The sequence below is a fragment of the Lagopus leucura genome, unplaced genomic scaffold (assembly GCF_019238085.1).
Source record: "Lagopus leucura isolate 7727_CA_CO unplaced genomic scaffold, USGS_WTPT01 Super-Scaffold_100001, whole genome shotgun sequence".
Lineage (NCBI taxonomy): Eukaryota > Metazoa > Chordata > Aves > Galliformes > Phasianidae > Lagopus > Lagopus leucura.
The window spans coordinates 6,022,316-6,048,747 of NW_024962262.1; the positions used below are offsets into that span (position 1 = coordinate 6,022,316).

Consider the following 26,432-nt stretch of genomic DNA (forward strand, 5'->3'; position numbering starts at 1 on the left):
GTTAGCGATTCGTTAGCGAGGCGGATCCACTGTAGCCCGCCAGAGGGCGCCGCGGCCGCACTCCGCCTCCCCTTCGCCTCCTCCCGGCGCTGGCGCCCGGTCCTGCCGGGCCCTGGTGGGGGTGGGAGGGGAGGAGGGAGCTGGCGGCGGTACCGCCACCCGCCGGAGGCCGCTCGCCCGCGCTCCTGCGGCAGAGGCGGGCAGCGGGCGCTCCGCGCCCCGCTCCTCCTCCCTCCGCCCCGAGCGGCTCGGCGGCCCTCGCCAAGATGTCTCGGGATCCCGGCCGCAGCCGCTGGCTCCTTTTGGCCGCTTGCGCCCACATCTTCTTCCTCCTCCCGCCGCTCCGCACCCGGGGTGAGTGTGCGGGGCCCTAGGCGGGACGGCGCGGCGGGGCGAAGGGAGGGAAGCCGGGGCGCGGAAGCGAGAAAGGGGCGCGGGACGCAGCCGGACGCGGGGGACATGGCGGAGTCGCGGCGGCTTCCTTGCCCCGTCGTCCCGCCCCGTGTGGAGGAGGTGCCCCTTCCCCTGAACTTTGTTGTGGGCCGGGCGTGGGAGCGGCACCCGTCTGCCCGTGCTACGGGTTGGCTTCGGAAGCGCCGCGGGGCCGCTCGTCCTCGTGTTGGAGATAGCGCCGAGAGCGGGCGGTGGGGGAACGCCGCGCGGTTCAGTGTCAACGTGAAGGAAAAATAAAGCTTCGTACCGGCACATCCGTTTTCCAGCAAAGTAAAGGGTGATGTTTGGCTTTTTGGCTGCAAAACATTTTTCGTTTTACCCACGCAGACTGAGTTTTGGAGTCCTGATACCTTATTGCTCTTCCTAACGCTGCATCTCACTCTTAGAGCAAGTAGTTTTGCTCCGGTGCTATAGCACACATAACTTCTGACTGTCAGAGGACAGCAGCTTCAATTTTCCCTGTGCATTTATGTATAGATGTGTTTTTTGTGGATACTTACAGCTAGAAGGCAGAAGTCTAACAGCTTGGATTCTTGCTTTAGTTGATCTTATTATAAAATCCATCCACCTGAAGCTTTTTTGTAGTGTCAGGGCTTTCCTCTGCTTTAAAAATACTTAATTTTCAAATTCTCCCTTTAATAAATACCATATGTTTTTCAGCTGGCAAATTTGCAAAACTATCAACTTTGTCCATGGAAAAGTAATAATTTGGACTGCATTTCACAGAAGAGAAGCAGCGTGTCTGTTAGCAGTTAAGCCGTTGTAGAAAATCCAGCTTGCAGGTGGCAGCTTGCAGAACGGGAAAATGTATTCAGATGATTTTGTTTGTATAGTATTCAGACAATTGGAAGGAATAGTGATGATGCCTTTTCTTTCACAGCTTTTCTTGGTCACCTTTTATAATGATACATGTGTATGCAGTGCTCACTGGCTTTTCAGTGGTTCACAGTGATGAATTCAGCTGCCTTCTTCATGAGCTTAAAGAAATACAGTAAAAAAACAAATTGAGTTGCTTTTATTTTATGAAAGGCTTCAGATGTGGATATTTGTTGCATCACCTCCTCTACTCCCTCCCCTTGCTTTCTCTCTAGTCTTCACTTTACCTGGCTCCATCAGGGTCTTTGATGTTGTTAAGGCAGCATCAATGAAGAAGTGTTACAAAAACTTGCATGTAAATGCACGTAGCTAATTTATTTTGCCTCCTAAGGCTCTTGTGCTGTCTAATTGTGGAAGATCCTATCTCTTTGACTAACAGTGGCAGTGCAGATTTTCTCTGGAATCATGTCAATTGGTAGACTTATGTTCTTTGAAAATTAAGGCATGGGGAAACCATGAACCCCCAAACAAAACAAAAATAGGCTTTTCATTAAATTATAATTTGAAGTGCAGGGAGAATGTTTTAAGTATTCTGTTTATTGAGCACAACATATTTGACTGCAGGTTGTTACTGTGATTTCTGTAGAATCATATAAATGGCCTGGGTTGAAAAGGACCACAATAATCATCTAGTTTCAACCCCCTGCTATGTGCAGGGTTGCCAACCACCAGACCAGGCTGCCCAGAGCCACATCCAGCCTGGCCTTGAATGCCTCCAGGGATGGAGCATCCACAACCTTCTTGGGCATCCTGTTCCAGTGGAACATTTGTTGTATAGAAGTCATAAAATCGTATCTCTGTAGCTCATTTAAGTCAACCCACAGCCTGGTGGGATGGTTGGAATGACTCTGGGTTCGGACAGACCTGAATCAAACCATCAAAGAGGAAGATGCCAGGCACGTGGTCTTTGTGCTGAAATGGATTTTGTCTATGGAATCAAAGGAAATAACTCCGTTTTTAACATCTTTTCCATATATAATCGTAGATACCTGAAAACTGCTTATGCTTAAAGGGGCACTGTGCTGAAAAAGGAGATTACTTCTGCATTTATAATATGATTTTGTAACATTATAGTTACACAATGTATTGCATTTTAGTGCTACAATACTTACTTGCACTTTCCTAGTTGTTGGCACATATTCCTGCAGTTCAGCTGCTGAACAACAAACGGTTGGATTTTTTCTTCCTTTCATCTTCCCCCCGCCCCCCATTATAGTGCCATAAACAAGTCTCCTAACTCACCAAAATTCCAGCTGAAGTAATGGGACAGTTGAGAACAGTAATTCGCAATTGAAGCTGCTTATATTTCATTCTCTGATTAAACTTCTAGTTTTTGTGGAAATTGATTCAGAAATGTTGTCCAGCTTTTTCAGTTGATTTTATCCCTACTTCCAAAGGAAATAAATATAAGATTGATGAAAAGAAAGAGCTTTAAAATCTGCCTAAAATTTCTTTGCTTTCTTACTTTGCCTCAGTTCATGAGCAACTGGCAGTTGACATGTTCAGCTTCTGGCTGCTTTTGCCAGTATGAATAGCTGTGTGTGCTAACAGACATCAGTGTGCACAGTGCATTAAATTGCCAAGTGAGAAATACAACCTTGCGATACTCAGTGTCTTGCTGATTTGTTTTGTTCTCCTCAGATAGCTTTGCTTGTGAGCAGTTGTACAGTTTATACCGTAGCCTTTTTCATTGCGGTGGTGGCCACAGAGTCTGAACTTTTACCAGGTAATCAGTTTCTTCTTGTTAATAGATTTTGTATGCTCTTGGATAAGTCAGTGGCCCACTTGAGGTTTGTCTTGCACCAACAAACTCAAAGGGATTGGAGGACGTTCTGACTTTGGCAGACAAACCTGCAGCTGCAGAGATTGGTGCCCTTCATAGGGAAGTCTGTGCTGAAAGAAATACCCGTTTTTCTGAACTAGTAGTGATATTTGGAAAAGTTACTGTTTTGTTGTGTTGTTTTGTTTTTTTTTTAACATGGCATCTCAAATCTCCCAGACATAGGTTGTCACTCCTTGTGCTTGTGTAATGTATGCAAAATGAGAAAACATGCTTTCCACAGTGTTTGCAGTTTGTGTGTTACACAAGTTAGTGTGGTACTGCCTGCATGCATGTAGTTGGGATTGGAAAGTGGGTGGATGGATTTGTCTTAGAGAGGGTCATTGACTCCTAGGCACTGTGTTTCCAGACTACCTGTGTTGGTAAGCATTACACCAGCTGGTCTTAAGAATCTTGTTTACACTTCACCCTTTTTCTAGTAAATCTCTGGAAGAGGATAGTTCTTTCCAGGCTGATAGATCAGATTGCGTAGCCAGAACACTTCATCTTGGTAGACTTGTTACCCCACAGGTGCTTACCTGTGTAGTTCTGAAGACTGCTTTGCTCATATTAAATTATATTGTGTGAGCATAATGGATTTGCTGATAAGGTTGTAGAGGGACTGTGGCAAACTCATTGCTAAATAAAATCATATGCTCTGCCAGAATGAAAAGTGTAGTTGCTGTTGAAGAATCCTGAGGCTTCATGGTGGCAGTCTGATCAGTGAATGGTTCCTCAGTAGTTTAAAAATAATCAGAACAGTTCTTGTCTCATCTTCAAAATGTATCAGCTTGGGAAAAAATTACATGTACTCTTACATTTAACATAAAAGATAAAGAATCGTTTCAATATGTTTATACATTGGAAAAGAGTGGGAAGCTGTGTGTCTGGAACCACTGAGAGTAAGAATAATGGCACATGGAGAAACGGAACCTTCATCACTGTCAGATTTCAGCTTAATAAATGGTATGTATCAGTGTTGACATTTCCTTATATGTAAGGACAGCTACAGCCAAAAACATTTTTAGCCAGGCTTATTCGTTCTGTTGCCCCTTCAACAGTACAGAAAGATGGATGTGGGAAGTGGTCCAGGACTGCTGGTTGATTTCCAAGGTTCACCTGCTGCAAGCTCAAGAGTGGTCCATTCCCACATACAGGGTGGCAGACAGAGATGGCAAGAAGCCCACATGGATGAGAAAGTTCCTGGTAAAACTCAAAAAGGAACTGTGCAAGAGGTAGAAATAAGGTCAGGTCACCATGGGAATATAGGGACGCTGTGTGTGCAGTGATTTGCTTAGGAAGGCAAAAGCCCAGCTGAAGGTGAAGGGTGTGGAAGACAAGAAGGGCTTCTACAGTGTATCCACAGCAAAAGTGACAATAGGGAAAAAGTGGGCTTGCTACTGAATGGGTGATGTGAAATGGTGAGAATGGGTGTGGAAGAGAATGAGGAACTCAAAATCTTCTTCTCCTTGGTCTCTACTGTTAAGACCTTCTGTTAGCAGTGCCAGGGCTGTGATAAAACTTGTGGGAGGGTCTGGAGCAAGGGAGACTTAAGGAGAAGTACCAGTTTAGGGGAATATATAAGCAAATGGAACATACAGAAATCATGGGGTGTGGTGGGAGGCATCTGCTAATGCTGACAGAGCTTGACATTCTCACTGCATGGCAGCTCTGGATAGATGGCCACTTCTTGACTAGAAGAGAGCAGATATCATGCTTGTCTTGAAGAAGGTCAAGAATCTGTGTTGCTTTAGTGAAAGGGATGGAGCAAATAATCCCAGGAACCATTTCCAAACACATGAAGGACAATAAGTTTTTTATTATTTATCTGTGTCCTAGGAAATACTGTTAGTAGATAATGTTAGTAGATAATGGACAGTCTATTCCAGTTTATCGTGCTTCGACTGGTGCAGTTGGACTGTGTGATCATTGGAGGTCCTCTCCAACCTCAGGTATTCAGTGGATCTGTGATGCAAAGATGAAGTTGGTTGTTAAAATAAGAAAAGGAACCTTTTCTTACAATTATGGGCTCTCAAAAAATAATAGGAATAGCTCTTTTTTTTCAGGGTTATCTGAATATTGTTTGTTCTGTTTCAAGGATAGAGGACATTAATATTTTATAAACTCTAGAAGCTGTGTGACATGGGTTATTTAATATTATGGTGAGAGGCAGCATCTCCTGTCAATCATGGCTGTTTCAGGTCTCTGTATGCCATGCCTCAGATATGTAATAAAACCTGAATGTTGTGAAAATTCTGCTTATGTGCAGCTCTGCAAATAAGCCAAATTTATGGGGTGATTATTCTTCATGCTAATATTGTGTAATCAGTACATTTCCCAAAATAAGGGTGTTTTGTTTTGTTCTTGTAATTCGGATTGTGTCTAGTAGAACATGTGGATCTGCTTTGTGTGAGGGAAGGTGATGACCATGCTGTCAGCAAGGGGTATAATAGTAAGATTGAAATATTTGCTGTGCCCTTTTGAAATAGAAGTACAAAATATTCCATGAATATTTTGACACACACAGCCCCTATTTGTACACTGTTTTCTTCTTCCTGGCTAGATGTTGTCTTGAAATTTGCCTGTGGTTAATGCAAGTCTACCATATTACACAACTCCAAGGTATTTAATGAAATTCAGTCCCCGGTTGGAAGAGCAGAGTCTTGTAGGTAACCAGAGATGGAGCATCACAGGCTTTGAACAACTTCTCCCTTTCCTATGTTTCTGTTTTGCAGTCTAAGGAATTGAGATTTGCTAGTAATTCACTTTGAAATCAGTTTCAAATGGTAAATAATTTAAAACTGCAGTGTAGCACTTTGTTTTAACGTGCTGTGTTTTTCTCAGTTTTTAAGATAATTATGTACTTGATCATGATTAATAGGACCTTTAGTTCCTTTCAAGTGATGGCGATTAGCGTTAATTTGCGTATCTTTAGTAAGTTTAAGAAAAAGAATCCTTATGAAGAATCTTAGGTTTTCTTATTTAAAATAGAATTACTGCTTTGCAAATGAGCAAACTGAGACAAATTGCTGAGACTGCATCAGCAGGAAAGGAACCAAAAAATTATAAAACCTTTTCTTACGATTTTTTGTCTAATGCAATCCAAAAATATATGCACAGGGTGGTGTCAGTATGAAAGGTTTTAGATGATACTAGGTTTGTGTAAATTAGCTCTTTTGGGTCTCTTTTAAATATTTGTTTGGATCTTGAGACATCAGCAGCTGAACTTGTTCAGAGAGAGCATTCAAGATGCAAAATAACCATCTTCAAATTTGACACAGTTTTACCTCAGTGATATCGTATCTGTGATTCCATTTTGATAATATGAACTTCAGCCTAAAGACAGAGGAATACAGATTCCTCCGTGTGACAGCACATTATGCTGGTGTTAGGTGAATGAATGACTGAACTGAACAGATGTGTTTTTTCTTTTTTTTTATATGGGATTTACCTAACCAAGATAAATTGGCTTCACATCAGAGTGACTTCTTTTCCTAACGATGCATAGGAATAGAATTGCCAGGTATTAAAAACACAGATTCTTACAGAATATTCATTAAGGTTATCATCAAAATAGTATCATTTAATGTAAAAATAATAATAATAATAACAATAATAATTTTGCTTCAGAGCTTTGTCACGTATGAAAACAAGCTCCTATAATTTGAAAAAAAATGTCTGCTTTTTCTTTCAGGTTTTGCGTTAAGTGCAGTTCTTGAAGATGCAGAAGATAAAGCTGAAGTACCAGTGCTGCAGGTAATAGATTTTAATTGCCAAAGCAGAAACATATTACAGCCGTTATAAATTCATCTATAAATGTGCAGAGCAAAAAAGTTTACATCCATGACATGGATTAGTTTGATCAGTAACTTCAGTGATATGAACTGCCGCTTGACATCCTTCTGGTGTGTCAGACTTCTTAAGATACTTTTTGTGGGACACACATTGTATATGTTACACTAGTCTTCCAGCACTGCTAGCATCTTATCTCATGGACTCTCAGTACTACTGGAATAAACTTACCACCTTTGATTCTTCCTGACATTGCGTTTTCTGATTTATGTTGACATTTTTGTTAAGATAATTAGGTTGTTTGTTTTTTATTTGTGATGATGTGGAACAGAATAATAATTGAGAAAAGTTATTTTGTTTTTCCAAGATCAGCAGAGGAGTCCATTAGAAAATTGTAGGTAAAAAAAAAAACACATCCAACCAAACTTTGCTGTTTTGTGTAGCTTCTACAGGCAGATAGTGCTGTTTCCTCTAACTAGAATCATTTTGAACACGTAACTGTTATTACTTCAGGGATGGTTTTCCTTTCTTCTCCATTTTTGTTAAATATGCTGTGCAGTGAAAGGAATATGGCTGTCCAATTGGCTGAATGACTTTTTGCTACCCATATTGCATCTTAAGTAAAGCTTGCATATGAAATTTTAGATTAATAGATTAGAAGAATGAATAGTCAGAAGTAGTCCTACTGTTCAGTTGAAGAGCTTAAGGGGAATTGTGTGTGCGTGCATTCCTTTAACAAGCTTCTACATACAAGTTTTTATATGTATAAAATACACATATGCACATGTGTACATTTGTAGCAGATGTGTGTATACATAAACAAGATTTAAAGAGGAAAAATCAGAAATAGTGGAACTAATAAAAAGTTAGAATCTAGAAAAGCCATTTAAATCTAGATTTGACCTAAATTTGATCTTGCATCAAATGCAATAGTAGTATGGTCAGGGATGTGTTTTTAAATTTGCTCTTAATGATGATTGCTGAATCTACAGTAGTTTACATGACTTAAAAAGATCCCCATTGCAAATTCATGATCTGCTATCATATATCTGAGAGCCTGGATAACGTAATCCTGTTTTCATTACTTACATGTTTCTCTCTGTGAAATGCCAATGCTTCTCATTCCAGTTTGAGAGGAGCTGCATACTAGGGAAAACGCATCTGGAAGGGTGAGAATTGTGAAAGTGACTTGGATTTCTACTGGTTGCCTCAATTCAACATTAAGGTGTAATTACCACTTGAATAAAATGTTAAGGGTGCTTAGGGTCTTTCAGTAGCATTTGGTGTCTAATGTGTGTCTGGCGTATAAATTTATGTAATTAATTATTTTAATGCTGACTCATTTGAATACATAGATTTCCGTGCTTAGAATGAAAGGCCTTTCTGAACCCAACTGCGAGGGATTGGATTGTTACTTTTTTATTTCAGAGTGGAATGTGTGTAAGTCCTATGTATAGTAAGTTTACCTCATGGCTTCCAGAGATGACCAGACTTTCAGTTTGCTCTGGCCTGGATTCTGTTGCTGTGTGTTGCTGAGGGAGCAATTTTTTTTTGTTTTTTTTTTTTTTCTCCTATGTCTTTTCTGGGAGGTAATCTGAGAAATTTACTTTGGTTTGTATGTTACCTTAGTTACTGCTCTGCTCATAGATTACAATGTGTATGTAGTTGCTTTTCTGATTATATATCAGTGTAAAATCAGATCTGGACAAAGGAAAAATCATCTGATGCAAGCAGAACTAAAAGGGTTAAATGGATTGGCATTAAAAAAAAAAAAAGAAAAAACAAGCTTCTAAACAGTAATTGTCACAAGGATAGGAAAACTTTATTAAGGCTTACTCCTGGAGAGTGCTAAGTACAATATTTCTCTATGTGAAGGACTCAAAACACTTGAACTAAGATAAATCTTAAGAACATCCTTATGCAATTAATAAAGACAGTTTTGGTTTCACATTCAGACGAACAGAAGCACTGAGGTGCTAGCAGGAAGGCACAGGAAGGCAATAAAAGGAGACTCTCCTTCCTACAATTTCTGTAGGAAGTGTAAAGCTATTTCTCTAGTCTGATATTTCTCCCCCAAGTCATCAGTTCTTAAACAATACGTTTCTACCCAGTGTTACTGAGAAGCTCAATGTACTCTAGAGATATTTTTTATGTCTTTGTTTCCCAGTTTCTGATACAAGGGCAATGCCAATGTTGCCAGTCCTTAAACACTATTAAAATTGTGTGACAAATGGACCAGTATGTAATGCCTGACCTGAGTAAATCCCAACCTTTTCATATTTACTGTTTTGACATAAATTGCTGTTTGGGTTTTTCTGAAGAGTGATGCTTCGATGGATGTTTGATAGTGCATCACACATGAGTAGAAGTGTTTTTTTATACACACATGTATATATTGTACAGTTTCTTATTCCAAACTTTGTGCTTTGATCACAAAAGATATATATATATACATATATAATTATGTGTATACACATATTATTTAATGTGTATATATATACACATTAAAAAAAAAAAGCTGAAATTGTTAGTGTTAAAAGCTCCAATATAAACTGAGTCATGGATAAGAGTTCTCTCACTATTTTTTTCTGCTTTTCCTCTTCTAGAAGTCTGAAAAACGTGGAACAGTGAGTAAAAGGAACAAGGGTAAGTAAAATTGTTTTGTGCAAACTTGTTCTAAGCCAGTACTGAAGTTCATGCATCCCATTTGTTTTTTCGGTCTGTTTTTAATGTGGCTGTCTTTTTTGTATAAATAAAATAAATAAAATTCAGCCATGCTTTGAAAAGTAACTGTGAACAGTGACTAAATGCTCAACAGCATTATTAGTGAGTTGCTGATTCCCAAATATGTTTTTCCTCACTTGCACAGCCTCATCAGACATATGCTTCTTGATCTGCATTTGTATTTGAAATTTTAGTGCAGTTAAGTTTATTTTCTCAAAATGTGCACTTGCACTATGAAATTCATGCATAACTTTGTGTAGTACACAGGTTTTTTAAAATCAATTTTCATGCTAAAAATGTGATATGAAACTGAGTGCTATGAAATCTGCCAGGTTCTCATGGTAATTGTAGTAACTGGAACCACTACAAATTACTTGTTACAACCAGAAGCAAGTTTTAAAGAAAGATGTCAAACACTAACAGCATTCTGAATAGTGAAATAAATTTGAACTGCAGTGGTACTTCTCACTCATGCAAGGTTGAACGCCTAGATGATCTTGTTTGATCACGTTTCTGTTGTAGCAGCTTCTGAGAATTTGGGAGTTCATTCTGACATCAAAGATGACCACCAGGAACATTTATCATGCTTGTACTGGAGTTGGTAATAGAACTCTTAATGGTACTGAGAAGTTTTGGGTTTTTTGGTTGGTTGGTTTTGTGTTGGACTTCTTTGGATTTGATTCCAAGCGGTGTCCCTAGTGCAGATAACTACATGGAAAATAATTAAATCCTTTATCCCAGTGATCTCCCATTTTACATTGAAAAGTCAGGGCCTTTTAATAGAAGGTTTTTTATTCTGTTTTTCAGATTGCCTTTCCTTATGTGGTGTCCGACAAAATCCCTTTCCTATTTCTCTATGCTCTTTTGTCTCTTTCGGTTAAATCTCATAGCACAGCCACACAGCCAGGTTGTTGCCGTTTGGTTCTCATTGTGGTTTTTTATCACTCCTTACAGACTTCTTCTGTCTCACTTCATAAAACATCCAGGGATGCATTGACAGGCTTTTTTTGTTTTGTTTTGTTTTTGCTTTTGCCATAACTTTTAATATAATCTGTGTTTTCACAGCTTTTTATGTAATGCCATTTCTTAGGAAACTTATACTTAAAAGGACTATAATAAAGCATTAGTGATGTATCTACTATCATCTGTGGTTTGTTGGTTTTTTTGTTGTGGTTGTTTCATTTTGTTTTGCTTAAAAGCAGACGAAGGTATTTTATGTATTAGGTAACAAATTTTAGGTATGTGTTGCAACAGTAGGTTGTGGAAGCAGACAATATTGGTAGTTTCAATTAAGGACAAATCTGTAAAGAGATGGAAAGAGAAGCAGCCAGTTATTTATCTTCCAGCATTTCCTAATGCAGTAGTTGTGCATGCTGGTAGGGTACGAGCAGCACTGTGTAAGTGAAGATTGTGCACTCTTCCCACATCATGTTTCTTATCATTGCTGTTGAAGACAATAAGCTGGACTTGATGGACTTGATGCATCATTACCTGTGTTCTCTATCTTTTTTAAATGGAGACCCTACCTCTTCCTAAGAGAGGTTTTTTTCTAATTTGTATGTTGTCAAGCAGTTCTGTGGATACTGTAAAATAAAAGGACTTGGGACATTGTTTTTTTTTTCTTGATGGTTCTTAACTTCTGTGATTTTTTCATTCATCTTTTTCAAACTGTTGTACAAGAAAATTCTGTTTTCTTATAAATAAGCTCTACCTTTTGTGCCAAGGAAGCAAAGTTACTATCTATAGTCTTCCTTTCAGAGATGTTAAAGGTCTTTGGAAATGTCCTTAGCCTAGACTTTGCAGACAAGTATCAAAATACTGATGTTTTAGTCACTGAGAAGACAAGTGTGTAATATGGTTGAACTTTGTGTTCTCATGGTCAGCATGTGATGCTGCTTTCTGGATTGGCTGGTGCTCCGTGAGCTTCTTGCACAGATGTGTTACAGCCCAACCATAAGACCACTGCCAGTGTTGCATCACCATTGCCACACCTTGGCAAAAAGTTTTGCCCATCAGATGGGCATATAGGTACTTCAGTGGTGGGTACATTTGACCCCAAGTGATAGCCTACATAGCTGACCAGCACTATTTTCAGTTTTTAGTGTATCTGAATAACAAAAGCAAGTCTGTTCTGGAGGTAAGACTATTTTGAGTAAGTGTAGCAATTACTCATCTGTCATATGCTGAAATGTGATAGTTGGATCCTGGGAGTAACACTTCTTGCTGAAAATTTTGCAGTTGCATGAGTTTAATATACATCATGATTTCTGAGAACATACATAACATTTTGTTGGTGTGTGTGGACAGAGTAGATAATTGAGCACATTTATTGAATACGTATCACTGTTTCAATAAAGTAGATGGCATTAGTATTGAAAATCAGTGGAGCTAATTACAGTATAGGGTCAAGACAGCGGAGTGGAAAGATCATTGGGTAAGCAGCATGTTGATTGGAACTACTGTACTGACTTCAGTTTCTTTGGGAACTCAAGGCAGCATTTAACTTGAGTGTTGGAACAGGCGTCCCGTTCACTGCAGGGAAGTTGGACTAGATGGCCCTCAGAGGTCCCTTCCAACTCTAAGAATTCTATGATTCTATGTTGCACAGAGTCAGTGCATACTCTAAAGTGCACGTTGCTGATAACGGGTTGTTAAAAGCTCGCTAACACTCCATTCCACTCAGCAATGAGATATAGCTATATTAAGACACAGAAGGTTTCAACCTTCCTGCTTCCTAATTTCGTTTTTTTTTCCTCTGTGAACTCAACCTGCTTTTCCAATCAGAGAGCATTTGAGATCATCAAAGATATTTTCCAGATATGGAAAAGCCTTAGGAAAACAAAAGAAGAAGACAATGAAATAAACCTAGTGCATCAGAGACTGCTGGTTACTAATCTTCCAAAAGACTCTGCTCTTTGTTTTGCTTGGTTGACTACTTCTCAACCTGAGAAACAATTTATGTGTACGATAAACAGTTTTAAATTATACATGCTTTCCACTGGTACTTTAATACTGTAATATATTTCCTCTTAGAAAAAGTGTCTGTAGAGAGGGAACTATTTCTGTGGGTTTCAAGCACTAATACAAAATTGGGTGTTAGATTACTCTTAGAAAGAATTCTGCTGTGGGATATCACAGCTGTTGAATGCACTGTAAGTGAAACTGAAGGTAATTAAGCTGTTTGCATATCTGTAAGTGTTCTGATACTACAGCAGTAATTGTATACTGTCTAGTTGTTGCTTTTTGTCTCGGGATATTCTTAATGTTCTACATGTAGATTTAACCCTTTGGCACTCAGTAGCATCAATTAAGTGTAATTTTAACTTTTGCACTGATTTTAATTTCTGCATAGGTAATTCAGTAGATTTAGTGCTAGTTAGTAATTGGTATTCATATGATTTTATTGTGAAGGTTTTTTTAAGTAGTTTATAGAGTGAGTCAGAGTATGAGGGAATGCTACACGGGCAAAAAAACCTGAAATCTAAGCGTAGCTGTATGTCAGTGCTTATGATGTCTGCACAATTTTATACTTTCAGTGTTTATCTTGGAGAATAAATTACTAAATGGAGTGAAAAAGATATTGAGGAAAAGCAGAAAAACATTTAGCTGACAACTTTGTGCTGTCATAGGTCTAACGTGGCTAATATTATTGTGTGCTTAAGTTTCTTTGTTGCTTCAGAGCTCATCCTCATGTCATGCTTTTTATAAGTTAATCTTTTAAAGGGACTGTTTTAGATTTGTGTGTGTGTGTTAAATGATGTCTTTTTACTATTTCATGAAATATTTGTGTAACTAAAGAAATTGCTTCCTTTATAATAAATTCCCCCACACATACCTGGGTTTTCAGTGCCCCAGGAGCAAAACTGAAAATAACTACTTTTATCTTGAAATCTTTTTATTTTCTGGTTCACAGAATTAAAAGAAATTATCTTTGTCATCCAGAGTCAAAGCAATTCCTTTCATTCCAAAAGAGCAGAAGATCTAAAAAGAGATATTTTAAAACAGACTGCAGATCTTGGAAAGGTACGTTTAGATTATACAGATTGTATTTCGTTATGTATGTTTCTTCTGTGTATTGGCAAAAGAAAGAAAGAAAAGCTTTTATATTTCACCCTTTTCTGACCTACTGTATTCCTGTTGTTGTCTTCTGTATGCTTGTATAAAAACTGTTTCAATGATTATTCGCTGATTTAATACCATAATTTATCACTAAATAATTTTAATTTGAACTATACATTTTTGTAGAAATTTTAAGGTGCTTTCTTTACGAAGTGAACAACATAATCACTTTGACAATACTTGGAATAATTTTTAGGTAAGCACATCATTTTACTAAGAGCAAATGAAGATGCTGTGATGTAGATCCTGTTAGAATTTTATTGCACATCTGTAGCATTGTGGCAGTAGAGCAGCAACATCACAGAATTGCAGGGGTTGGAAGGGACCTCTAGAGATCATCAAGTCCAACCCCCCTGCTAAAGCAAGCACCCTACTATAGGTTGCACAGTTGGGCATCCAGGCAGGTCTTGAATATCTCCATAGAAGGAGACCCCACAGCCTCTCTGGGCAGCCTGTTCCAGTGCTCCACCATCCTTACTGTAAAGAATTCTTCCCATATTGGTACGGAACTTCCTATGTTCAAGTTTCAGGCCATTGCTCCTTGTCTTCTCACTACACACCACTGAGAAGATCCTGGCCTCATCCATTTGCCTCCCACCTCCCTTTAGATATTTATAAACATTAATCAGATCTCCCCTGTCTCCCCTCAGACTTCTTTTCCCAAGGATGAACAGACCCAGGTTACTCAGCCTTTCCTCACATGGGAGATGCTCCAGGCCCTTTATAATGTTTGTGACCCTCCACTGGGCTCCTTCTTGGAGATCCCTGTCTTTTTTAAACTGGGAAGCCCAGAACTGGACACAATACTCCAGATGTGGCCTCACCAGGAAAGTAAAAAACAAGAATGTAAGAAAAAGATTTTTGAGAATGATGCTGTATAGTATTGAAAAGTAAAAATGAATAGCACTTACTTTCATATCAGCAATGGATGATGGGATGTATAAACTGCTTTACAGAAGCATGCAGTATTTTTACCATTAGACTTGCTTTTACCATTAGATTTGCTACACTTGAGCAAAATCATGTATTTTGTACCATTTCATAGAAATGTTTGAGATTTTGACTGGTTCTTTTGAACACATACCTGTGCAACCTGTTGTAGAGTACCTGCCTGTTTCTGAGTTCAACTACCACTGTAGAGATTATTAATATCAGTTTAAGTGGTACAAGTACATTCATAAATGTGGAAGTGTACATAGAACACCTCCACACTGCTTGAGGCGATGCCTGTGTCACTTATGTCTTCACTGAATTTTTGTTCATATTGTCTCTTCATACTTGTTTCCAGTTCAGAGTCTTTAAGTGTTTTGGCTAGGATAAGAACAGGTGACAAATGTTTGGAACATCCTATTGTTGTGTTATTGCTTATTTATTATCTATTATTCGATGTATAATCAGATGCCAGCTGGCCTGTGCCATTGGTCTGCACATCAGAAGTTCTGTTTCTTTGTTATCTGACAGGTTCGTGCTTCCAAAAGGTTCTATTTTTCTGTTTCCGGCTCTCTTTGACCATATCTGTTTGTAGCATCTGCCTCTATAACCTGGTGAAGCCTCTTGGTGCCTATCTCAGCTTTACTGTGCCTTTGAATCATGGCCACAATATCTGTTGTTGATTTGCCAATTGCTGTTGAGTATGGCTTTAACTGCTTTAAGAATCTGCTGCTTTTAATTGCCTAGGCTATACTGACAATAGCATTGCACTGTTTCAATGCACTGAAATATTTCCTTGCTTAAGTGTTGAGGAAGGGGAGGAAAAGAGACTGAATAGCTTGCTTGAATTTTAATATGTGTATTCACCATATTCCTGTCTGAAATGATCTGTCTCTAAATTGCTCTTTCTCACGTTTTGGTCGTCTGCAGGAAACAATTTTCAGAGGTTTTATAGAAGGTATCTTTTCTATGTTTCTTAATTTACCAGTGGGACATGCAGCCCTTTTATGGGTGGATTAATATTTTCTAAAGTTCTCACTAACTCTACTTCCACATCTGTTTTCAGATTCTTGGGAGAAGCTAAGTGAAGCTGTGTTGTCCAAAAATGTCCTTAAATATTTCTCTGTTCTGCAATACACTATGAGTTCGGACATCTGCATCTCACCTGAAAGAAATTCTAAATACTACAACATGGAAACAGTTTTCAGAGTTATTTCCATTTGCTTTGGGCTGTGTTAGTACTTTCCACATTTTATTCCTTGTTAAATGTGTTCCACAAATGAACAGGCATACTTTCCTACAGACCTGTGTCAAACTCTACAGCTAGAATATTTGAATGATTGTTGAGTATTGAAGTAGGTCTGAACTATTCAGTGTTTTACTTCTCTATAAAGCATAGTAAATCTGTGGTTATAAAATCTAATGGACGTAATTCCTGATCATTGCAACTTAGTTGTTTAATCTGTACATTTAGAAAATCAGCATATTTAGAAGAATATAGTCTTAATTTGCTTGAGACCTTTTAAAATAAATGCCATCAATGCAGTGCAATCTGTACTGCCTCTGTTGTTTCAACATACAGATTTCTTGCTCAAATTTTAGGTTCTATTCTGAAAAGCTTTGCTCTTGCTCTCCCTTCTTAATGGCTTCCCATCCCATGGAAGCTTATTCCAGCTGAGACTAGTCAGTCTTTTGAGATCTTGTAGTTTTAATGAGGTTTAATGGATTATATTTAAGTGAAGAGTTGTATTACATTCAGTCCTGCCCGGTAGAAAAATTTGTCCTTATGGGTAGGTTTTCCTCAATATCAACATGAATCTTGTTTTTATTAGAACAGATCTGTTTTATACATCTCTTCAAATTATTTTATTTCCCAATGTTATTAGATCAATTGTTTTATGGTTTGGTCAAGTGTTAGCATATAGATCCATTTCCTTCCTATGAATGGCTTCCAGCTGTAAGGATTTATCTATGTCAAGTAAACCCTTCACTGTCACAAAATGTACCTGTCACATTCATTCTTAGAATGTTTCTTATAGTTCTTCTAGTAAATATGTCCTTTTTTTTGTAAGAATTACGATACTCATTTGAACGTGGGGGCAAGACCTCTGAATATTGTTCAAAACTCAGTAATTACAAGAATGAAGTTAATTAGCTTTTTATATTGTCCAGTTCAAAAAGTCAGTTGCCACCTCTGCTAGCAAGTGTTAATGGAAGACTCCAGACTTCCTTTTGATCTTTGAAATGTGAAGCCCAGTCTAGTATAAAAATCTATTTAGTTAGAAATGGTTTATGTTTATAGCCTTCTTTTTGTGGATTGTAGATTAATAGGCAAACGTTTTGAACTTGATTTTATATATGTGTATTTTATATTTTATATTTTTATATTATGTATATTTTATATATTTTATATATATATTTTATATATTTGATTATTTATTTATGTGTGTATATATATATATATGTGATATATATATATATCCTCCCCCGGTTTCAGTGGTTTTTGTGAGTCTTCTCATGTCCTGGTAGTCTGAATAATGATATTCAAGTTTTCATCTACAAGATTGGAAACATGTTGATGTCAACGCATTTCATGGTAGAGAAAAACATAGACATATTTATAAACTCTACTGAGTTTATAAGTGAGTGTTTGAGTGACTGTTTTTCAGTTTGCTGCAGGAGACCTGTCTGTACTAGCATTTGAGGGAAATATTGTAGTGTTGTGACCATAAGGCAAATGAAACAAAACTTGATGTCTGCTGAATCAAGTAAATTCTTTTTGAATCACAAAAACCTCAGCAGACTTCTTATTAATTTTCTATTGCTGGAACTCTAGGCAGCATGCAAGCAATTTCCAACCTTGTAATAAGCATGCTGAAATTTACTCCAGTTACTGTTGAAGAATGGCTTTTTAAAATAAAATAAAAAAAAAGCAATGGCTACCATCATCTTTCCCACGTGAAAAGCTTGCAGTGATGATTATTGTTCCTTCAGATAAATATATTGTTGCAGAAATCTTTATTTTGATGACAAACTAGATGTAAAATAAGTCCTTATGCAATAAACTGCCTAAAATGTGTTTTCAGATACAAATATTTATTGCATCTGTTTTCCCAGACACTGAGTAGCTGGATGTAGCATGTGGGCACTCAGGAATCAGTGCTTTGGTTGTACATTTAAGTGCACTTGGCTGGCAGCAAAGTTGTGTTTTGAGGACTGCAATATAATATACAATAGGAAAATGAATAACATTACTTTCTGTCTCATTGAAGTTTTTTCTTCTCTGTGCCTTGCACCTCAAGTTATAGTCAGAAGCACTTTGCTTTAATTTGCAGTTGGTACCTTCTTGTGATTGGCTAAATGCTTCCATCTTTCCTTTAATATAAGACCATCTGAAGGCAGATGCATACACATCATTTTCCTCTTGATTTATGAAAACTGAGTACTGCTGTGGCCTTTTCCTGAACCCTTTGAAATGGCTTATAAAGTCTGAAGCAAGCCTGGTGCTTTTTCAAAATGGTAATCAGGCATCTGAGCATGGAACAGAAGTAGAGATGAGGATGATTTTTAATTTTTAGATTCAAGAATCAGAATTTATGTTTCCAGCTCTCTTGCTGATTTACTGTGAAAACTGAGCATGTCACTGGCATCCCTGTTACTGTAATTGTATAAGCAGTACTAAATTATTTTAAAGATGCATTTTATACTGTGATTTTATGTCATACGTGATTTTAAAGCAGGAGGCTGTGTCAGTGCTTTTAAATTGGTTGGAGACCTGACTCCTTTAGTCATGCATTGCTTAGTTTTTATTCAGCACTTGCAGCTGTAGTGTGTGGCAGCTGTTGCAGCCCTCAGTGTGCTGATACCACAGGTGACATTTGGCCATAAGTGTTCTGCACTTTATTTCAAGCCTCTAGGTATTCCCTTCATAGCATGATGTTTTATGATAAGGAGATGAGCATGATGTGTTCCTTAATTGATTACATGGGGTCTGTGCAAAATATTTTACTTCTAGCGTATTAGCTTCGTATCTAATAGAGAATTAGGAAATCATGAATTGTAAGAAGCATTTAGGTCACCTTGTTTCAAAACACTGAAAGTCATTTATTCTGCAGGCCCGCATGCTGGTAAAAGTAATGAAGAACCCAGTAGGCAATCCAGAATAGTTTTATTATTATTATTATTATTATTATTACTATTATTTTAAGATTAATTGGTGCTTCAGAAAAAGAAGTGTATATTATTTATGTTTAACAAGAGTATTTTTATTTTCGTTAAAGGAATTACCAACTGTGCTGCTTATTCATCAGATGGACAGGCATGAAGGTGCATGGACCATATTACCACTAATGAGAGAGTAAGTGTAATCAATGCTGGTTATTTTCAGATATTTTTAAGATTTTTTTTCCAAAAACAACAGTTTTTAGATCAGAGCTGCTAACTTCTCTTTTCACTTACTTGCTTCTTCTTCTTATTTTTTTTTCAAAGCAATTTTCTGTTAAGCTTCATTAAATCAAAGGAGTATGTTCTAGACATAATACCAGCTACCAAAGAAATAATATAATGTAACTGAACAACTACCTGCCTCAAATAGTTATGGGTTTTAAAATTATTAGAAAAATAAAGTAGTCAACAGAAAACCATTTTAAAATGTGTATATTTTCCTATTTGCTCACAGTGTAAGGTCTGTGAGAAGTATTTCAGAACCTTAGACTTTTCAGTACTTGACTGAATGAAGAGGATTTAAAAAAAAGGAAAAAAAAGGTAGTAAATAATATCTGTATTTAGTTTGTATCTTTTGTTGCTCACTGTGTTCCGAAGAGGTAAGACTCGTCTGCAGAGGAAAGATGTAGGTTTTAATGTATTTTTAGAAGCTTTTTTTCATCTTAGTATGGTTGGAGGACAGAATTTCAAATGTCTTTTCTTAGCATATGCAAATTGCTCTGAGGAAGACTTGCTGCATTTATGTGGTAGGAAGCTGCAAATAGTCAGGAAGCAATGACTTTTATTTCTGAAAGTTCTGAAGCTTCAGGGTGCTAAAAACTGAGCAGTTAGGGAAATTTAAACCTTGCATAAAAATTGCCTTTAAAAGCAATTTCAGTGATTCTGCAGCCTCTTGAGGTTTAGTTTAGTTAATATTATTGTTCCTCTGATGTGCCTTCATTGCATCAGATTGATAACAGGACAGGATTTTCACACCCTTCTCTTTTCTGCTTTCCATTGCTTTCTTTATGTGCAGAAATATGAAAATGGTGATTATGTAGTGGCCATGTTTAATGTATATATAAATTGTGAGAAGGTGCAGAAGGAGAATTGAAGTAAATTGAGAAACTGGAAGATGATGTTCCAACTATGTCATCTATTTTTTTTCCCTTTCTTAGCTCTTCTTTCAGTGACCTAATGTCTCCTCTTTTGAATTACGTCCCAGTGCAAAAGTTTACACGTATAGCTCTTAGAAGAGAGCAAAACCTAAAAGCAAAAATACAGATACTCTTCTGTGTGATAAAGTAAAAGAAATTTCATCAGGAATCGAAAAAAGAATCTTAATTGGAGGATTTTCATCTTAAAGAGAATTCTGGAATATCAAGTTTATTGTGTCTGTTTCTTATACCACTGTTGACAGAACAAACACATATGAGAAATACATTTGTGTTTTGTGGCTAATAACACCTAGATTTTTTTGACGTAAAGAAGAGAAAGAGGAGAGATTCAAGGGGGTCAACCCATTTTGCAAGTTCTATCTGTGCATCAAAGCCTTCAGTCTTTACTGGGCACTGAGTACTGTGAACATTTAAGAGTATGACGGTATTAGATGCTCATTCAGGTACTCGTTTGGCATGTTTTACAAGGAATCCCTTGGAAATGCTGAATTAAATAGGCTTTCCCAGTTGATGATAATTTATTTGTTGCCTGAATGACAGCGTTGCCCTGGACTTCAGTGGTGAGAAGACAATTATATGCTTTTGCAAACTGAAAGGATAAACGAATCATGTGTTCTTCTAATTATTATAGTTAAGCAAATTGAGTATCATAAACAGAAAGCAGTGAATAGCATTGCAAGACACAGAAGAAAGGTAGTTTTTGTTAAATTGTGGAAGAATTCAAACAGGATAGCAGATAAATAAAAGATGAGAATTTCCTGAAGGAGTAAGGAAATCAGTATCAAGATTAGTGTTGGCTTTGAGGAAGGTGGAGAATCCCTTCAATCTGTGTAGTATAACTGTATTAAAAGAGCTAATGAATGTCTTAAGTTGGGGACAGTTATGATCATATCAAGCAGTCATGACAAAGGATGTCATTAGGCAGTTTCAGGTTTGTTGCAGTGTTAGATGCCCAATAGCAAGGCTCCTTGGGAGATAGCTGAGGTACAGAGGGGATGGTAATTGGAACTGCTGTGTACATGCTTCTGAATTCATAGATGGCTGTACTAGTAGTGCATATACTTCTTTCTTTTTTTTTTTTTTGAGTAGGCATTCTTTATGTATGTCTGTTCCTTTCTTTCTAGAATAACTAGTGCTATAAAAATAGGTAGCAGCAGAGGCAGTATCTTTATCCATTCACTGCAGTGTTCAGGTATGTAATTCTACGTTAATAGTAACAGTTATGTGTGTGTAAATGAATATTTAATTGCAAAGTACTTATTTTTGAGGAATGGGGATTGAATCTATCATTCAATTCATAAGCCAGTAAAGCATAGTAAATGATAATTTCTTTTGTTAGTTTCTCTGTTGCCTACGGTAGGAACTCCTCATGGATTTTCTTCTGTGAAGAAGATACAAGAATACAAGTTGTAAAGCTGCTAGAAATACTTAGAAGATTTGACACCTCTAAGGTGAAGTAAAAAAGTAGATATTTAACTTTCTTTTAATGCGCTTTAATAGATTTTTAGATGAAACAGAGGGGAGGAATCATTTTACTTTTAAGTACAGAAATACGGAGTTCCATGTTATGAAACATTCTACACTGACAAGAATTTTTAAACACCGCTTTATGGCTTACAGCTCCAGGCATTGGAAAATACATGTCCAAACAGGTGCTGAGGCTGAGAGCGAGCAAGGTATTTAACATGCAGAACCATGAGAACGTGTATAGCTTTTGAAAAACTGCTAAAATTGAGCAGAAAAAAATAATGCCTTTGTGTGTATCCCAGAAATGATGTAGCAACAGTAAAAAGATGGATATAATCTACGCTGTGTTCTCCTCCCCTTTTCCTGTCATAATTTTTGATCATCATCAAGTAGAATGACTGTAACTAGTCTGTCTCTGATCTAATATGGTATCATATTTATTTGCGTTCTCCTTCTGAGCTGTATTAGTGGTGAGAGGAGAGAAAAACATACATGTTTGAAAAGGAAGAACAACAAAAGACTTACAGAACAAATGAAAAATGCAGTCACCAAGGCGCAAAGTAAATTTGATAAGCCAACTAATAAGAAAGCTGCTAATACTTAGAGTTCTCAATGCTCAGAAAAGAAAAAACATGTTAATGTCCTTTTGCCTGAAATAGAGGAAGCCAAAAGCTCTGAGAAATGTGCTTTGCTTCCTTATTGTTACTTTGACTGAGTATTGAACTCTGCTTCAGGTCTCAGTGTAGAATATTTGCTTCTATTTCAGGCTTATGACTTTATCATATCTTCATACAATTCTTTCCTAAAGTAGTAACAATAGTAATTGAAATATCTTTCTCTTTCTAAACACACAGTTTTCAAAATGACGTATTGAGTATTTTTAAGCTGTTGGAATATCCAGTTATTTCTGTTTCAGAAAACACCTAATTGATGTTTTCTGAACAGAAACAGAAGATCTGTTCTAAACGCTGTTCCGTGCCAGTTTTAATATCTCCTATGCAGTATGTGCAAATCCTTTTACAACAGCAAGTTATGTTTTACCCTGCTTTAAAATGAAAATAAAATGTTCTGCTTTTGTACAGAGCAGTGGTCATTTTAGTGTGACAGTCCGTAACCAATTCCTTATATAAAATAATATCCATTGTTTACATAACTTAAGATGAGCTAGACTAGGGTGAGCTCATTCATAATTCATTCTTCCATGTCAGCAGTCTGCATAATAAAAAGCTGGTATACATTAATCACAATAAAAGGTCCAAAAGGGGGTGTGTGAATAGCTGATGAATCTGCAGCTTTTCAGTCTCAATATGTAGAGTTTAGTAACAGAACTATTGAGAGTGATATGAATGTGAATGAAAATAGATGTGTTGAAGCACCATAAGAGAGCATGGAGGAATGGTAAGAGTACCTGTATTGATAACCAAGGACATTGCTAACTGCAATAAAGCTAATAAACGTTGAGGAATATCTGATTTACATAAAGACCACAAAGCCAGCACTCAGATGATGAGCTGTGTCTGAACACAAGGAAACACTTCTTAGTGTGAAGATAATGAAGCACAAGTTGAGCAGGGAATATGTGGATCCTCTTCCATGAGGATCTTAAAAAGCTGCTTGGATGTGGGCCTGGGCATCCTGCCCTGGGTGTCCCTGCCTGAGTAGAAGGCTCCCTTCCAACCTCAACTAATACTAAGGTGATACTAAGGCTCCACAGCCAATTGATTCAATCTGTGCTTTCATAATGAGAAGCAACAGCAAGGTTAAACCAAATTGTATTTGCCTCTCCTTTCATCCTAATGGAATGAGAAGCTGCAGCCCCAAAGGCATGCAGAATGATGGGCTGATGAGCAGCATGACTTAATAGGTATTGATAGTAAAATGTCTAAATAAGCAGTTTGTATTGGAGAATCTTATCAACTCAGAAGGCAGAGCAAGGATGTACAGGCTGAAATCACCTGTCTGCTGTCTTAGGCACAAGTCTTGGGCAGATGAATTTGGCACTGTTGTCATGGTGCTTGTGAGCAAGTAGATACAAGGTGGAATCATGTTGCTTTGCAACTAGTTATCTGGCTGTTAATAATCTGTACTGCAACAAATCCTTTTTTCTTCTTTAATCAACCTTTCCTGACTGTATGCAATTTGATTCCTCTCATTCCTTGTGTAAGTTACTTTATGAGTTCCTTAGCGTACAGTTGATTTCATCTTGTAAAGGCGTGTTCTGCGTATCAGTTTAGTAAATAAGCAATGTTGTGAGCAAACAAACCGAGCACTAAACTGGAATGCCTTCACTGTGTTTATTTGAGCCTTAATTTTGCTAGAAACTATACTCTGTGAAAGCCTGAGAAGGGTGTATGTGTGCATTTAATATGCTGTATTTTATATAGAGAGGAAAATAAGGTTATTTTGAAATTAATAAATTGTTATGATGTAACTGAATTAGAGTACTGAATTAGAGTAAAGATAAAGGATTTCACTTTGTAGCACAGCAGAATGACTGTCATGAAAACATTAATATTTATTACTTATTTCTGAAATCAAAGAGTGCTTGTGTTTTGAATGTTTCAAAATCTTCAGGACTCTGGAAGGTTTCAAAATTCTTTTGCATAAAAGCTTCTAAAGAATTACTTTGAATTTTTTCTAGGCAGTCACCTCTGTGCATAAAAAGTAATGTTTGCCTGTTCTCTTTCATCTCCCAACATTTTGTTTTTAAATCATTCCACTGAACACTACTGAATCCTTCCAGTGAAGGAATAAGAAAACAGGCTCTGTTAGGATTGAAGACATAAATGAAAGGAAGAGTAAATAAGAACCAGTTAGCATCTCCTACGAAACTGATTTTTAAAAACTAGTGGAAAAAGTCTTCATCCTTCTATTTTTCATCTATTGGATAGTGTCAGTTTAAATGTGGCTGTTTCTTCAACTGTTTCCTGAACAGCACCGAGCCTGAGGAAACATATGAGGATTATGGAAGCAAACAACATTTGTTGCCTTAAGAAGTAACTAGTCAAGTGCAAGCTATATTCAGTTTGGTTTTATTGAGACTAATTGATCAAAGTAGAGAAGGGAAGTGTGCAGAATCTGGGGGAAGGCACTCAATACCTCACACACACATGCATACATGTGCTAACCATGTTATACTTGCATTGGTCCCTTGGAAAGCCAGGATTCTTGTTAAGGATTGACTCTATTGTCTTCAACTCATAGCTGCTGTGTGGGGCCAAGCCACAGGCTGGGCACACCACAGGATCCTTGCAGAGATAGAGTTCTTGTAGCAGGCAGCATTCCATAGTTTTGGCTTGATGTATGTGGCAAGACTGGTATCCCCAGCAGCTCCTGTCTTTTTATTGCCTTCTAGACAGCCAGGTGGATGCTAGAATGTCCTGTAGGGCAGTCATGCCTATGTAGTCCTGCCAGTTGATTTTGGCTGGAGGAGTTTGCTGATGTATGCAGGCTTCCCTTGTCCTGTTTACTGTCAGTCATTCTTCCTCATTGGCTCTGGGGAATTACAAAATGTAGCGCAATTTAAATAGCAGGCATTTGTTTGGAGGTAGGAGAGTGGCTGCTGAGAAGGGGGATCCGATAGCTGTTAGACATTTTTGGTGAGGATGAATGTTGGGACTGTGCCTTTACTTGAACATTTTCCCTTTAGTCGCAATTCTGTATAAACTTTATTTGCTCTGTGTTAAGCTTGTGCTAGTGCTGGTTAGATATTTTTTGTTGTTGCTTACAGCAGCCAGTTTAAAGAAGGGGAAATATCAAATATGGTGGGAGTATGGAGAAAGAGAATCTTTTGTGAAAAGTTGTGCGCTTGAATGATTTAATATAGCCATTAGGGTGACTGAGTTATGTTTCATCAGTTGTACTCATAGGCATGAAAAGAAAATTTTAATACATATATTTATGCTCATAACAGTCCTTTTTTTGCAAAAATACAGAGCTGTATTTATTCTATATCCATTCCAACCAGAAATATTAGGAGAACTTATACTAATGCTAAAGAAATATTTTTTAAGTTTCTTAAATATTTTCAGATACGGCAGGATCAGTGGTAAATTCTTAAACACATTAAAAACTCTAATAAAGACAATACTTGGTGGGTTCTTTTTTTTTTTTTTGCTTTTTTTTTTTTTTTCTTTGCTTGTTTGTTTGTTTTTGTGGGGTTTTGTATTTTTTTTTTTTTTTTTTTTTTTTGGCTTTACAAATGCATACTGGAGAACATCTTAACTGTTTTGAAGATAAAGGTATTTAAATGTCTTTGCTTTTTAGGTTCCCTAGTAGAGAAGCATCTAGACAGATGGAAATTTGAAATGAATTTATAGGAAGTTTCTGAAAGCAGTGCAGTGCTTTTAACTGATCTGCCTGATCAGTAGTCAGTTTGTGTGGTCAAAGCCTGGAACAGATGGCACAGGGAGGCAGCTTGGTCTGGCTGACCCAGCTTGAGCAGGGTGACTGGACATGGTGACCTCTAGAGGTCCCTTTCAACCTCAACCATTCCGTGGTTCTAATTTGAACAGGTGGAATCCAGAGTGAAAATAGTGTGCTTCTGAACTTAGAGAACTGCTTTTAGTTTCATTTCTTATCAAGTACAATTTTTGTCTGTATTATTGTGAACTATGTACACCCCTTGTTTCTGTTTTCAGATTTGCGTTATTCAGAATGAGTGCAGTCATCATCTTTGCTAAAAGGATGCTGTAGATGAACAAAATTGTTTCATATGTTCCTTTACAGGAGTGGTTTTTAGGTAAAGCATTACATGATGAAGAATCTACAATAATTCACCACTATGCCTTTGCTGAAAATCCTACAGTCTTCAAATTTCCAGATTTTGCTGCTGGTTGGGCACTTAGTATTCCACTCATTAACAAGTAAGA

At 37.4% G+C, this 26,432-nt stretch overlaps 1 protein-coding gene across 2 annotated transcripts in view; it reads left to right on the forward strand.

Moving 5' to 3' along the window:
• Nucleotides 1-218: 218 nt before the first annotated feature.
• B3GLCT (beta 3-glucosyltransferase) overlaps nucleotides 219-26,432 on the forward strand; it is a 47,152-nt gene continuing 20,938 nt past the window's right edge. Inside the window, exons 1-7 of one of the 2 annotated variants that reach the window (XM_042867798.1) lie at nucleotides 219-354; nucleotides 6,843-6,904; nucleotides 9,547-9,586; nucleotides 13,578-13,687; nucleotides 18,994-19,070; nucleotides 21,434-21,545; nucleotides 26,290-26,426. In XM_042867798.1, coding sequence (XP_042723732.1) covers nucleotides 267-354; nucleotides 6,843-6,904; nucleotides 9,547-9,586; nucleotides 13,578-13,687; nucleotides 18,994-19,070; nucleotides 21,434-21,545; nucleotides 26,290-26,426 — 626 coding nt within the window. In that variant the 5' untranslated portion in view covers nucleotides 219-266. The remainder of the gene's footprint in view (nucleotides 355-6,842; nucleotides 6,905-9,546; nucleotides 9,587-13,577; nucleotides 13,688-18,993; nucleotides 19,071-21,433; nucleotides 21,546-26,289; nucleotides 26,427-26,432) is intronic. The other variant, XM_042867799.1, reaches the window with a different exon arrangement.